Source organism: Siniperca chuatsi, linkage group LG2 (assembly GCF_020085105.1).
Source record: "Siniperca chuatsi isolate FFG_IHB_CAS linkage group LG2, ASM2008510v1, whole genome shotgun sequence".
Taxonomy (NCBI): Eukaryota; Metazoa; Chordata; class Actinopteri; order Centrarchiformes; family Sinipercidae; genus Siniperca; species Siniperca chuatsi.
In genome coordinates this window covers 20,318,628-20,334,163 of record NC_058043.1, presented here as the reverse complement: position 1 = coordinate 20,334,163, position 15,536 = coordinate 20,318,628, and the positions used below count along the sequence as shown (strand labels likewise).

Genomic DNA, 15,536 nt, shown 5'->3' with positions numbered 1-15,536 from the left:
CAAACTCCATCTGCGTAGAGGTGCGGTTAAAAGCTATTAAGTGGACCTTGAGTTCAGATTATTTCTGTCTGTTTCCACAGTCAAGAATTAACTTGTGCACTCTCCACATCACAAGTTTGATCCCACCTAAAATGAACTTCAGTACTTCATAGCATCACACCATGGATGTTGTTAACCTTGCCAGATTTTACTTTTTGCCCAACGTCTTTGTCACACACAGTTATGCGGAAGTCTTATACCAGATCGCAACACCAGTCTCTGCCAGTTGGCATCGAAGTCCAACTCCAAACACGAGGAGGATGACACCTTCTGTCATCTTCTCTGCTCTTTCTGTTTGATGTGTTAAACAGTTCAGTGATTCTGAGAGCTTTATGGCACCTTCATGATGACCATTATGAGGTTAGACAGCTTTTCAGTCAGGGCTAAAAATCTGGCTAATCACAAAATATTAGGTTTTCACTTTCAGCGTATATCACAGTGACAAAGACAGCAGAACAGTCAGGACTGAAGTGCTGCTGCATGTGACAGTAGTTAACCGCACACTGCTAACACTGCAGCCTCAGTGGGTTTGCATTACATTGGATTTTATGTCCAGGTTCACCTTTTATTAATGTTTCGGTAACCTTTCTTTAAATGTGTTTAGATGGTTTTGGTGGTAAGTGACATTATAATGAGGGGTGTTGCCTTTGTTCATCGACGCCTCTGCAAAGAAACTTGAGATGTGCGACTGTTCCGTTAGTAGCATTAGGTGGATTACATTAATCCCTATATAGAAATGCGTTATCCGACATTTTAAAGCTTAATCCCAAGTATGTTTTATGAAATTCCCTTTGCATGGCCTATTGTTTGTCTAACCATCACCTTGACTTCCTTGTAAAGCACGTGTGTGTCAGCATATGATGCGCTTTACAGGTCACGTGGCTGCAGTCTCTGCAGTGCCGGTTTATCAGCACTGGGTTTCCCCACGGACCCGCCAGTGTTTAGGCGGTCTCTGCTAACGACGCCAGCCTCGACCTCCCCCTCTCCTCTCCCCGTTAACGCCGCTCAGCAAGGTTAAAGATGGCTCGGACAGCTTTGGTCGTCGTCCTGATTTCAGTCGTGCTGTCCGGTGTGTGCGCCGGAGTGTTTTTTAACCAGAAGCAGCCGTGCTACGTCCGCACACCGAGGAGAAACGACTTCGGAGTTAAGTAAGTTGAACAGATTTGTGTGCTTTTCACAATAAGTTCGTTAAGAGTTACGAAGAAGCATAGAGTAGCTGCGGGAGAAAGCTGATATTTAGCTATCTAACGTTAGCTACAGTTAGTTATCAGAAGAGATTAGGTTAACTTCGTGTGCTCATTTTACACTAACGAACAAGTCGAGTAGGGTGCTCGGCTGTCTTCTGGTTTTATTCTTGTTTTCCTAAATGTGTACTTGGTTCTTGCTGTTAAACGAAACAAACAGAAACAGCCCTCAACATTTCCTTGATGTCACTTTCTACAAATCACGAGGTTTAGTGAATCACGGGTTGAGGATGTTATCAGCACTGTAAGTAAATTCCCTACAGTTAGAATAAATAAATAAATAATCCCTACAGTTGAGCTGTCAACCCCGAAAGACTCTGACATAAAAACTGTACTGGTTAAAACAAAACTATAATAAAAAAACATAAAAACAATGTATTTATTCATTTAACTAACATGTTATTTCCCAACATTACGCTGTATATGCTGTTTTAAAGCCTTCAGTAGTGCACATACAGTACATAATATGGTGAAGAATATGAAGTCCATTTATATTATTTAAAGTTTTCAAGATAAATATCAAATATCACTTTTTAAAGTTTCACTCTTTTTCTTGCGAATGTCTTGAGTGTAATGTGACTACAACCTGTGTGTTTTCTTTTCATAAATATTGTTATGATAATAGTCTAAAATTATGGGAAAATGCATCGTTTCTAGTCAAATAACATAACATTTTCTTTCTATTGCTTTTTTGGCCTTTGCCAATCACATGCCTGATTACTGATATTACTCTTTCTAATAAACATTGCATTGGGATAGTCACTCAATTCATTCAACTCAAAGTGGCGATGAGGTCTTAAAATTAATGGAAAGGGTCTTTTTAAAAAGGTATTAAATTTAACTTCAGGATTCCTGCATATACCCTGTAGACTTGTCAGTGCTCTGGACAAACTACGTACCTCAATTACCTGAATTACCTCAAACATATATTTGGTAGTTCTGTACTGCAATTTATCAGCTGACATAGACGCAGAGACCAATATATCTGCAATAAGTTAATATTGGCCCATATATCGACCTGGCCAATCCATCAGTCTGGCTCTGGTAAAACCCCCAAACATGTCTAATATGTGTCATAGACGGTAAACTTGTCCTCAGGTCTCTTCTCTGGAGTCTTGACTGTGCAGATTTTACTGTTCATTTTAAAGTTTGTATCTGGTCTATCTAAAAGATATTTTTAAAGAAAGGAAATGAAACAGAAGAGTGAGAAAATAATCTTAACACAATCTTATCATACTGTAACTGATCTGAAATGTAGACAACCCATTTGTAAGATTAGGGTATAGTATGTTTATGGCAGCAGCAAATGATTATTTTCATTGTGGAATAATCTATTTTTTTACCAATTACTTGGTTAATCATTTACGCTATAAAATGTAAAAAAAATAGTGAAAAATGGCCATCAGAGCCCAAGGTGACCTCTTCAGATGTCTTGTTTTGTCTCACCAACGATCCGAAACCCAAAGATATTCAGTTTACAGTGATGATCTGCTTGATGTGTGACATAAATGATTGAAATGATCCAATTGTGGAATTTATTTTACATGTGTCTTATTGTACTATTGAGTGTGCTGCCGTTGCTGTGTCTAATGACGTGTCCGTTCACAGGACCGCTCCTCAACCTCACGAGTATTTAAACATTTCTGATCTGCCAAAATCATGGGACTGGAGGAACATAAATGGCACCAACTATGTGAGCACGACCCGCAACCAGCACATTCCCCAGTACTGTGGCTCCTGCTGGGCCCATGGCAGCACCAGCGCCATGGCAGGTATGACTCAATATAGTTTTTGCCGTTAAAACATGCTAAATCATTGTGGTTTGGTGGCGGTGTAGAACAGCAGGTCCTCAAATGACGTTGTTCACTCATTTTAATATAGATTGGCAGTTCCACTTCCTCTTTGCACAGAGGTGACTTTGATTAACAGGAAGTGGTTGATGCGCTTTTTATTTCTCATTAGTATTAAAGCTGTGTGTGCATTTGCTCTTTCACCAGATCGCATCAACATCAAGCGAAAAGGAGCGTGGCCATCTGCCTATCTGTCTGTCCAGCATGTGATCGACTGTGGTGATGCCGGCAGTTGCCATGGAGGGGATCACACCGGAGTTTGGGAGTACGCTAACAAACACGGGATCCCAGATGAGACCTGCAACAACTACCAGGCTAAAGACCAGAGTAAGAGTCCTTTAGTGCACAAAGTAATGGTTACAATCACTTACACTGTCTGAGTCTGAGCTGTGCATGTTCTGTGTCCTTCTCTAAAGAGTGCAAACCCTTCAACGAATGCGGCACCTGCACCACCTTCGGTGTGTGCAATATTATAAAGAACTACACCCTGTGGAAAGTGGGAGATTTTGGAGACGTCAGCGGCAGGGAGAAGATGATGGCAGAGATCTACGCCAGAGGACCGATTAGGTTTGCATCTTATTTATGCTTTTCTTTTGCAGAGCAGTAGACAACCCACTCTGTTAGCTTTTTAAAATTGATTTTGGAAAAACGAGCCACATTTAATTAATTATATAGCATATTTGATTACAAGTAAACTCAATGTACTTGCACATGCAAACACCCACTCACCCAAAGACTGCGAGGAACCCGGACAACGACATGCATAGACAAAAACATACAGTAACTAATTATAAGCCTGAGAAAATAGAAAGGTTTTCAATAGACCTTTTTCACAGAAGACATTTGGACATGTCAAAATGTCTCCTGTCAAAGTCTATTTGCTTCTGAAAGCGGATGCAGTTGTGACAGAACTCATGTTATCAAGTTTTGACAAGTCTTTCACAACCATGTAGCTCCACAAATAAAGAAAAGGAATGAGAAGAATTCAGCTGAATGCAGCGTTAGACTGACTTAGACGCTTGTATCTCATTTCCATTCAATGACATTTCCCCACACTTGTGTAATAAATAAATAAATAATAAATAAATATTGATCAGAGCGATCACAAACTGTAAACGGTGTATGAGAGGGACGCTATAGTTTGTAGTTTGATAATGAATTAAAAATGGTGAAGAAACAAGCTAGAATAATAACTTCTCCGTTTCCAAACAGTGCAGCAGTTTCTATTGGCTGACCGAGCGCATCTACTCGGGCAAAGCTGAACAAAGGTGAACTCTGACCTGCGACTCCGCCGGAGCCTTCTGGAGATCGCAGCGAAACGCGCATTTGAATTTGTCTGTCGTTTCTTTCGATAGAAGTGAATGGGGAAACAGAGCGAATATTCGTAGGACGGAAGTGTAATGTGACCATACCTTCAGACTGCAGGGAAAAAAGTACCATCTGTGACATCATCTTTACAGTTTCTGATGGGATGTTTTGACACATGATGTGAGGTTAACTGCTCGCCACTATCTTGACTTGCTCGGTGCAAGAAAAAAATGTTAATTTGGGCAACAGGCTGGAGACTGATGTGGGACAAGCAAATAGCAGCCACTACGGCTAAATCTGATAGTCCAAGAGACCTGTCAATCAAGGCAACACACCCAAACATAGGCCTCTTTAAGCTGTAATGTGGTTACAATGTAAAAAATAAAATCAAAGATGCACATGCAAGAGCCACTTCTACATCTGACAACGTTGTTGACCAGCCAACTGATTACATTCAAAATAAATGTTTGGATATTATAAACACACATTAGGCCTTTTACCCCTATCTAATGATGAAAGATACAGCCCAGTCAGACCAGGCAATGTTTAAGATAATTACCGCACAAATAACCTAAAATAGTCCATAAATCTAGCCTATAAAGCTATACAATTATTATTCTGCTTTTATTTAAAAAAAATTAAATTATTATTTTTTACTTAATCGTATCGTTTCCTTAATGTCGACTCAAATGTTCAGTGAACCGTACCGATCTGCGGCCCCGGGGTTTGGAAACCGGGCCAACTTTAATGGATCTGTCATTTAATGCATTTGTCATTTGCTTTGTACAGGCGTCAACTTTCAGCTGCCCGGTTCCTTCAAGGCACACTCTTAACTATTATACATAACTGTAGTTCACTCCAGTGCATTATCGTGTACACGTCTTCTTGTAGTTCATTCCAGTGCAGCGCTACACTATCTGATTTCAGTCATTTACCCAGCGGAAGTAAGTAATCTGTGGTGCTTGTTTTCTCCAGCTGTGGGATTATGGCCACGGACAAGCTGGATGCCTACACCGGAGGTCTCTACTCTGAATATCAGGAGTATCCTTCCATCAACCACATCGTGTCAGTGGCAGGATGGGGAGTGGAAAACAACGTTGAATACTGGATTGTACGCAACTCCTGGGGAGAGCCATGGGTAAGTCCTTATCTGTCACGCAGTGAAAGTAGGAATAGTTGTCAGATATTTGGACCCTGCTTTCTGAAAGACGACTTGCAGCAGATTTGTTTCTCTGCGAGTCAGTTTCATTCAGTTTACAAAAATATGTCCCTTAATCCCCCTGAAAACCCCTGTAAAGTTCAAGAAAGAATCACTTTTTTCCCAGTTGAGCTTTAACCACTTCAAACCAGTGAGAAGATCACAGATAAAACAGCACAGGCAGAAATCTCCCCTGTGAAATAACCTAAACAGTTAAACTCCAAAGTTATGCAAGGTCACCATGCATAACCTCAACTGGCTGTTAATGCAAGGGGGAAGAATTGCCTTTGTGTAAAACTGCAGTGGAGTTTAAGTGATTGTATAAATAGTGCTGCAACCAATGAGAAAATAATCACCAGATTAATCGATAATGAAAATAATCAATGAATGAATTGTTTGGCATTCTCCATAATTTTATAGCCCAATCATAATTTTTCTAAATCCAGGGTGATGTCTTCAAATTGCTTGTTATTTAAAAAATGATAACAATTAATTAATTATCAGAATAGTTGCTGATTAATTTCCCCGCTCTCCTCAGGGTGAGAAGGGCTGGCTCAGGATCGTGACCAGCGCCTACAAGGGAGGAAGTGGAAGCCAATACAACCTGGCGTTGGAGGAGGACTGCATGTACGGAGACCCAATTGTCCCCAAGGCCTACCTGTAGAGACCAGCACCCGCAGTGTCAGAGGTCGTCATTGCACACTCGTTTTCACTCGTCTTCCTGTCTCGGGCAGAGGAAAACTTTTTATATGCAAAATGTTGAAAAGGGAATAAGAATTTTTCTTTAGAGATCTTTGCAATTATTTTTTACACTTGTAGTGCGGATTCACAATTCAGTGCCAAGGTCTTCCAGCTGGATATCAGACCTACTTGAATTGATGTAGATTTTCTAGTTTTTAACCACAGTTAGGTCTGCAGGCTGTCTAACTGTCTGAAATGTATAAATTGAGTGGGAGGAGTGAAACGCATCAGTACAACTAATTTCTGTGCTATAGCAAAATTCGAGCACTGCATGCTGAATAGCCATTATAGACACTAAAAAGAGGGCAGACAGCTTTTCATAGTTTTGATTCTTCAATGCATACGGACTCAGCCAAAGAACAGGGTTTATAATTTGTCCTGCACTGCTCCGACACTGAATGTTTTCAGTGTGTGGTTGTATTGTATTGACAATATTGCGTTACACCCTGAAAGGATTTGTACATACAAACTGAAAAGAATCAACTCTAAGTGTGCCTTGCATATACTTGCAGTCAAGTATAGATTTATGTAATTTGTTTGTTTTCACACTGAACAATCTACAAATCAGAAATTCTGCAAGAATTGCTACCTTTGTTTTAAACTTTGCCAATAAACACAACACTTAAAGTGATGCTCCACACAAAATCTGTCCTTTTTTGAGTGAGTATCAGTCACTCTCCGTCTGTAGGGCTGAAACAAAACCTGTAAAAAGTTTAGTTTTCTCCTTCACAAATGGACTCCTATGGTGACGGGATTATACAGTTTTAGAAACTTCTCGGCCCACTCCTGCAGCATAACCCATTTATCCACTGTTCATCTACACACGTGCAAGTCGTCAAATTATAACAGTCACAATTTCTTCTGTCAATGGTGTGTGTGCTGTCAAAGTTCAACTAAGTCGCTATGTGCTGTGCAGAAAACATCTCATGCTTATCTGTACATTCTGTGGGGTTTCAGATCTTTGTCAATATTCAGATACGATCAATGCTATTTTAAACTGCTTGAGAAAATAGAGAGACTTCATCTGTCTACATGTGTGAAGTCTTGAGCCATAATGGGGAACTAGTTTTACTGCTGTGCTTTTGAGCCGTAAAGTTTTACAAGCTGACATGAGATTGCAGTACAGCTCCATCATTTGTGCATTTTCTTAAAAATAATAAAAGTGATGTTTTATGATTGCATAAAAATTCTAATTGCAAGAAATTACATATTCAGGTTTTTATTTTAAAACTGCTCGAACCAACAAAATATAGAAAATCAAATATACACATGGGGGAAAAAAACATTTAGCTGCATCTTCAGAGGCTTCTCCTTCGACCAGTCTGTCTTATTACTGTACTTTCCGTCAGCTCATGCACATTTGCCTTTTTGCTGCCTCAACAGAAACTAATCGTTCACTTGGTCAAACTGAACAGTCCGTCTCCAAGCTATGTGCTTCAACGCCAAGCAGAGCATTTGGTTACCATGGAGATAACAGATCTTCTGTCAGTTAGGTCTTTCTGGTACAATCTCCCAGCAGGAACATTTTCAATGTCGTCAGTTTATCATGATGAAGTTTGACTTGCAATGAGCTGAAAAACAGGGAAACGATTACCTACATGTTAGTGCTTCAAGAGGAAGATGATTAAATTTAAAACACGTTATTTTACGATCTAGTTTTACTGTGTTCATGCATGAATGCTTATTTCTGTGTACCTGCAAAGCTTTTATTTGTTGTACATGGAAATGTTTTTCTACCTCAGTATATACTGTATGCAGAGTTTACTGACATGTTGGTACGTCACTTACCAATGAACTCTGCAACTGGATCGTGTTCTCCCTCTGTGCGGATGGTTCCTGCGATGCTGTCGTTCTCCAGGATGGGCAGGAAGAGCTGAACAAAGTCTGATGTGTAGGGGGGTGCGATCACATCCAGCACCTATAAATTGCAATATTGGAGTTTGTTCTGAGGTTTGTTTTAACCCACAATTTATAAATGTTTATTTATACAAGTAATATTTGTAAACAGCAGTATAACAGACCTGTTTTCTGGCCACCTGATGAATGTAAGTCCAATATTCACTCTCTTTTAGCTCTACCAACTCCTCAAGGAAATATCTGGCTCTTTAGCTGCTAAATGCTCCACTATGTCTGCCATTTGATGCTGAACGGGTGGTGTTCAGTGGGCTTTTAGAGCTGTTTCTGTGAAAACAGCTGTAAAACGAATTATAAGATTCAATTCAGTTTTATTTATATAGCGCAGGTCTCGACCGTACTCTCTACAATATTATTTACAGAGACCCAACAAATCCCACCATGGGGAAAAACTTCCTTTAAGAGGCAGAAACCTCGAGCAGAACCAGACTAAGGGTGGTGACAGTGAACCAACAGTAAAGTTGTGGGCCGGACAGCTAAACAATGAGCTGAAACTCAATATAACGCTCCCGTAAAGCTGAGGGGAGCTGCTGATTCAGGTGATAATTCTCTGTAGGTTCATCACTACGAGCGACCTCTTTCACAAATTGCCACATTGTCATTTGATATATAAAATTATAAAAATATAGATCTTTAAGACAAAACTCTTCAATTAGATCATGGTAGGGGTGGGCTACTTCCCCTGAAGTCAAAATCTCTTGCATTTATTAAACTTTATTCAAGACCATTTTAGGGCCTTGAGTGTAACTGTTTGAGACGGTCAGGACCTGCAGACACCCTGTTCTGTTACTGAGGTCACTTCCTTTCCCACAGTTTATCTCTTTACCACTAATCAAGATTAGAAGCAGCAGTTACCTCAGTGACAAAATATCTAATGAGGGAGATATCCGTGTTGAGTTTCTCCAGACACTTGCGAATGTAACCAACTACAGGCAGGACGTAGCCACGGCTCAGCAGATGAACCATTCGGTCCAGCAGAGTCTTCTTCAACTCCAGCTGAGGGGGAAACAAAACTGTCAGCTGAGAAGTGGCACAGTTACAACATACCCACTTCTGTAGAAAACTGAAATAAGAAGCATGAGAGTAACACAAACGCACCTGCTCCATGACGTCCAGCTGAGAGTGCTCCGTCTCAAAAAGCTTGATGAGCAGCTGGAGGACCTGCGGGTGCAGCAGCTGGTGACACGTACAGATCTGTGTGGCGGAAGTATTCATCCATTCATTGAATTGAACTGCTTGTCTTAAAGAATGAAAATTACAGTTTCATCTGGTAGTAATGTCGTACCTCGTCCAGTAAAGCTAAATGTACTGGAGTGTGGTCTGTCTGCAGCTGGAAGTACCGTGGCTCAGACACCGTCCAGTCCACCCATTTCAAAACCCCCATAGCAACTACTGGAAACCTGAACACAAACATACAAACATGAAGTCAGCAGGAATCAGTCATAATTTATTTACCCCTGTATCGACATTCCCATTGGATTTTAAGTTGTTTAGGTAATCTTAAAGTCACATCTAATTGCATTAATTAATGTTTTGCCTTTTACAACACCTCCCTCCCTTAAAGAGAATAACAAGTTGCAGGCTTTTCCAGAACGAGAGCTCAGTCGTCTACTCACCGGATGCACTGGTACAAAGTGCCGAGTTCAGCCACCAGCTCTGTAGCTCCTTTGTTCTCATTGCAACACAGGTTGTGCACAGTCTCTATGGCCTTGGAAGTCGACTTAAGCTCATCTTTATTGATGTTGACTCGCTTGTTCTGGGATGGAACGGAAAGAAAGATGTAACATGTTTAGGAAGCAGCTGTTACGGTGAAAGGAAAACAATGAGCATGGAGAATTAGTAGTTTACAATTAACTTCCATAGCCAGTTAATCTAAATCAAATCACTGCTTCAAACCAGTTACTCAGTCTCTAACTTATTCAACGACACACAGATACATCGGCAAGTTCATCCCTGTTCTCTGTACCTTTTTCCATGTTTCAACCACACTGGCAGCGTAGGCCAAGATGTGGATGTATTTGTGTTTATGGTCTTGGTTGATCTTTGATCCAGGTTTAAACAGCGACTGCATGAACAGGTCCAGAAAGGCAGGCACTCTGATCTAAAGACGAGAAAGAGAAATATTCCAGTTAACAGCACCTTAATTAACAAGCATGTAGTGGATATAAACAGGCTGGTCAAGGACGCTCAGTCCTCACCAGCTCCACAGGAGGCGGGTCCATACTGCTGAACATCTTGAACAGAACTGTGATATCTGCAGGATTCAGGGCTCCTTTGGACAACATGGCACCCAGCGCCTGGCAGGCTCGAGGGTAGGCTGCTGCTGTACCGAGCGCGAGTGTTATCTGACTGGCATCATGACCTCTGTGATTAAAAACCACAGAATTAATATCAGGGAAATTTGTTCTACACACACAACCCAAACAGTGAACACTTTCTTCCTTCGGATCATGTATTTTTACAGTAATCCATGTTCCCGATTTGAAAGTCATCTAGATAACTCAACCATCTTGCTCCTCTGACCTTGGACAGTTAATTGGATCCACTTGATCAATTTTACCCCCTGAAACAACAGAAAACAGGGCATGTCGTGGTGAAATTCTGCTGAAAAAGAGACATAGGTACCTCTCATGCGCTGACTTCTGCACCTCCTGGCCGATCCTACGAACAGCTGAACCGCCCTGTTCCTCCTGAGCGAGGATGGACATCATCGCCTGGGCAAAGAGGTAGGTGTGCTCGCCGTGACACACCATCTTCTACAGGAGAGAGGAGGGAACAACTCAGCAAAGATGCACTGACTAACTTTTACACGCTGGTGTTAATATAACACAGCTTGCTATTTTCATTTTGGACTAAACTCGAAGTAAATAATCAAGAAAAATAATAATTTAGTCTATACAATGTCACAAGAAGGAGTGAAAAACAGCCATCACGGCTTCCTGAAACCCAAGACAATGTCTACAAATTGTTTGTTTCATCTGACCAACAATCCAAAACTCCAATTTACAATAATATAAAACAATGAAAACCAGCAAATCCTCACATTTGAGAAGTTGGAATCAATGAATGTTTTCCCGTTTTGCTTTATAAACGAGTTAAAAATAATTAACCAATTATCAAAATTGTTGATCATTTCCTGTCAAGAGATTAATCATTTGACTGATCATTTCAGCACTACAATCAGGGTCTTAAAGTGTCAGTATTAAAAGATTAAATCCTCACTGTAAAGTAACGGAAGCAGGACTAATAAATTAATAAATCGCGATAACAACATTTATATTTCATAGCACCATGGTAACAGAGAAGTTGAGTAAGGCTCACAGCAAATTCTGGCAGGTTCTTCTCCAGGTTTTCTTCTCCTCCATCCAGCAGCGTGGCCAAAGACGTCCTCAACACCCGGGAGAAAACCTCCAGCTGCTGACACGCTGTAGACACACTGGTGATCTCGCCCTGATAACCTGCGTCTGAAATGAGCTAAACACACACGCAAAATGTATGTGACATGACCAACACACACAGACTCTCGTGAAAGATTCGTTTTCACCTGTTCAGGCATTAAAATGTAAAAAGTGAACTTAAAAGAGGCACTGGCAGTTCTACATGTTGATCTGTCATACCACTGAAAGACCAATTATTTTAATTATTGATTATCTATTATTGTTTAGTCTATAGACTGTCAAAAACAATATCCAGTGCCCATCTCATGTTACCAGAACAAAAACCATGTCTGCTAATTGCTATTTTTTTCTGTCAAAAAGATATTAAATTTACAGTGATATGAAACTTAAAAATCCTCACATTCAACGAGCAAAATTTTTGTAGATTTAATTGACCATAATAAATTAACCATAATAAATGACAAGATAGGATAATAAGAAGTACATTTTCAGTAAATCGCCTAATTGATTGATCCATTAAATAACTGTTTCAGCACTAACCTATTTTCCATTTATCTGATGAGGGCATAAATAAAAATTAGAACTTGTGCTTCCCTTTATTCTTAATTTTACACATGTTGGTGACTTCAAATACTTCAAATTGACTCCCTCCACTCTCAGGCATAATTACATGTCCTAAACTTCTGGGCCAGGAACAACTACTACTACTACCACCACCGTACCTTTACAGTGAAGTTGAGCATCAGGCAGTCTGGGTGAGCCTCTGCCAGCTTATAGAAAAGATCTCTCCACGTGGTGTGTGCTATCATCTGCTCGAGCCAAGCAGGAGTCTGAAAACACAGGAGACTGGATTGTTTTGGGTCACAAAGAGCTTCACTTACATGTAACCTTGACACCTAAATCTTTTGCACAACATGTTCAGGATATGTGAACACTTATATTTGTAAAATTAGAACTGCGTGTTCGGAAATCTCACCTCTCCCTCAACAGTGAAAATGGAATCTGCTTTCTGAGGGTCAAAGTGTTTTATCAGGAGACTCTTGAGGTGATTTTCTACTCGCTCTTGGACCTGAGCAGGCTCTACACCTGCAGTCACAATAAAGAAATTACAGATTATTGAACGTTTTTCTTTTTGGCACAGCAATGACTACTCCAAGCCCAGAAAACATTGCAGGATCTCATAGTCTGCTACCTACCCATCTGGATGAGCCACTCTGCCAGCAGATTAACGGTCTGTGCCACAGCAGAGTAGTTTTCAGAGAGAAGCTGGATGACATGTTCTGGAGAGCCACCTGCTTGGAAATACCTGCGAGAAAAATATGGCTGCTATCATCTACCTCTCAGCGGATCTTTGTGTGTCTTCTCTCATTGGTCAAAACACTTGTCGTCTTGTGCAGTTTTCGCAGTTCGTTCTCGTTTAGAAACGTTTTGTGTCTTGCACAGTGGGATGAAGGGTACATACATACATATACACACACACACATATACATACATATATATATATATATATATATATATATATTTATCTGGAATTCACTTAATATTATGTTTGTGTGAGAAAACAAGCGCTTACGTTTTCAGGGTGTTGAAGATGGCAGGCTCCATGATGTAATCCCTGCTGGAGAATTTCTGCAGACAATCTTCCTGGATTTTCCCATCATTTTCCCCTTCAACATAATCCTCCTGAAAGATACATTTGTTTATGCTTCTGCTCTTCTGTCTTACTTATTAACAAGTAACACGCTTTTCTCTTTATAAATACTGTAACATTTATGGAGTGGCAACAGCAGTGCCATAGAAACACATAGGTATGTATTTCATGCTCCACTTTTATGACTGATTGAGCATCTTCACATTTAACGCACACTAAAATGTAGATTAAAGCTCTGTGCTTGAGTTCAGTAGCAAGATAAAAGTTTATTAAACGTCTACAACAAAAAGACTTTTCACAAGTTACTATGCGAGTTACCTCCTTTCTGTCTTTTCTAGTTGCCCTTTCAAACTAATGTTAAACAAACCAGTGTGTGTTGTATCATTAAACAGTTATGTGTCGCCGACCCCGCATGAAGTCATTCAGCTTCTGCTGCCAAGTTATGTTACGCACCAAAATTAAAAACGCGGTGACAAGAGATAAAACAAAATGTTACTGGTACATTAAAGTGAGCTGAGTAACGCAGTTTACCTGCAACTTTAACTTGCATGTCCATCAGCTGTAATGTCAGTTAGCCTGTAGCTAAATAGCTAAACTGCTGCGAGCTCAAACCATGCGGGACATCTCCGCAGTACAGCTGTGGGGACACATCTGTCTCTGCACATCCCCTCTGTGTTAGCTGAACGTTAATGTAGGGTTTTTGTCCCAACAAGTCAGCAGCTCGTGTAGCCGCAGCTAAGCTAATGCTGCCGAGCTAACTAACTGAGCAGTCTGAGCAGCCCGACAGCAACAAGTCGTGAGCTCACCAAGTTACCGTCCGTGCCTTCCCAGTCTCCACCGCCGCTGTAATACTCCTCGTCCATGATGACGGGGAAGAAGAAACGCTTAACTAGCAACAATAACCCAGCCGTGCGTTTTAAATCTTGACGTGACTTGTTTTTACCGCTGATGATGCCGAGCGGTCGAAGATGCTGGAAGAAGTTAGCTTGTTTAGCTAGCACGCTAACAACAACAGGCGGAAAATGGCGAGCCGATGGACAGCAGGCCACGCCCCCCGCGACAGGACGCTGTCTCCCTGAGTTCAGTCTGTCAGGCACAGCTGTCTAATCACTTCATTGTATTAGTTTGGATTCCAACTGTTTAGTCTGTTGACTTCAAAGGGTTGAACTTCTAAATCAAGCACAAAACAGAACAATTTTACTAAAATTGTTAATGCCGGATTTGCACAGTTAAGAAAATGGTACAGTTATAATCATTTATAAATGTGTAGAGAATCAATTCACTGCCTTTATGTGATTAAAGTGAAATCTGTCAGTTAAGATGTTAATATGTCAAATCAGTAAAGCTAGTTGGGATATACATTAGTGAACTTGGGTTTTTTATTGGAATTATTAAATTAAAAAGTTGATCGGCTGCCAGTTTATTAGGAACACGTAGCTAAAACTACAGAGGGATTTCTGTTATTCAACCTCGGTCTAGATAACAAGGAGCGGATAGACTATTTAAAAAAATAACAAGTATAAGGATTTAAAAAGGTTACACATATTAAGTGTTACACCAGAGAACTCAACTTGCTCAAGATAAGCTTGCTTTGTCACATCCAAAAAAAACAAACAAATACAAAATACCACAGCTGGGCATGTTGAAGAGACCCAAACTGCCATTTACAGGTACTGGGAAAGTATATATAAACGTATATCTCAGGTTACATGGAATGGAAAACCTCCTAACATGAAAATTAGACCTTGACAGACGCAGCAGGTGGTGAGGCTGCTCAGGATGTGAAATTACACTGTTCTGTTTTGTATTTGCATGCATTACCGAGACTTAAGATGAGCGTGTGAGCAAAAAGTGAGTCTATTTGTGCACACTTGAGCATTTCGCACTCACAGCTGTGGCAACAACTCAGTGTCAGCAGAAATATACACCATATTAGGAAGTAACCTCCATGTGGGTGAAAAAGAGATAACTTGAATATTGTAATGACACTAAACTCTTGCACTTTAGAAGTGTTGTGAACATATTCTCTGCAGAATAGAGTTTCCTACACTGTCCAGGATTGTTTGCTTGCAGACATATCACGAGCCTGTAGTCCTGGTTAATCTGAGCAGGGAGAGACAAGGATTTTTGCTGGATTTTATTCAGTTGATTCTTAATATCTGTACTAATAAACATGGGTGGCGGTGAATTATT

General features: G+C 40.4%; 2 protein-coding genes across 2 annotated transcripts; one reads left to right on the top strand and one right to left on the bottom strand.

The window, feature by feature from the left end:
- The first annotated feature begins 45 nt into the window (after positions 1-45).
- Positions 46-7,011, top strand: ctsz (cathepsin Z). The gene is made up of 6 exons (XM_044178207.1): positions 46-1,187; positions 2,892-3,055; positions 3,281-3,460; positions 3,550-3,700; positions 5,417-5,579; positions 6,178-7,011. Exons 1-6 carry the CDS (start codon positions 1,060-1,062, stop codon positions 6,301-6,303), a joined length of 912 nt encoding a protein of 303 aa, XP_044034142.1. The 5' UTR covers positions 46-1,059; the 3' UTR covers positions 6,304-7,011.
- Positions 7,012-7,583: 572 nt separating this feature from the next.
- Positions 7,584-14,397, bottom strand: nelfcd (negative elongation factor complex member C/D). Its single transcript, XM_044178114.1, has 15 exons — positions 14,150-14,397; positions 13,266-13,375; positions 12,889-12,998; positions 12,669-12,778; positions 12,415-12,522; positions 11,616-11,768; positions 10,920-11,050; positions 10,493-10,658; positions 10,261-10,395; positions 9,911-10,050; positions 9,580-9,694; positions 9,393-9,488; positions 9,150-9,290; positions 8,169-8,298; positions 7,584-7,951 (listed from the first exon to the last, which is right to left on the bottom strand). The coding sequence occupies exons 1-15, from the start codon at positions 14,204-14,206 to the stop codon at positions 7,917-7,919; spliced, it is 1,737 nt and encodes a 578-aa protein (XP_044034049.1). The 5' UTR covers positions 14,207-14,397; the 3' UTR covers positions 7,584-7,916.
- Between the last annotated feature and the right edge of the window lie 1,139 nt (positions 14,398-15,536).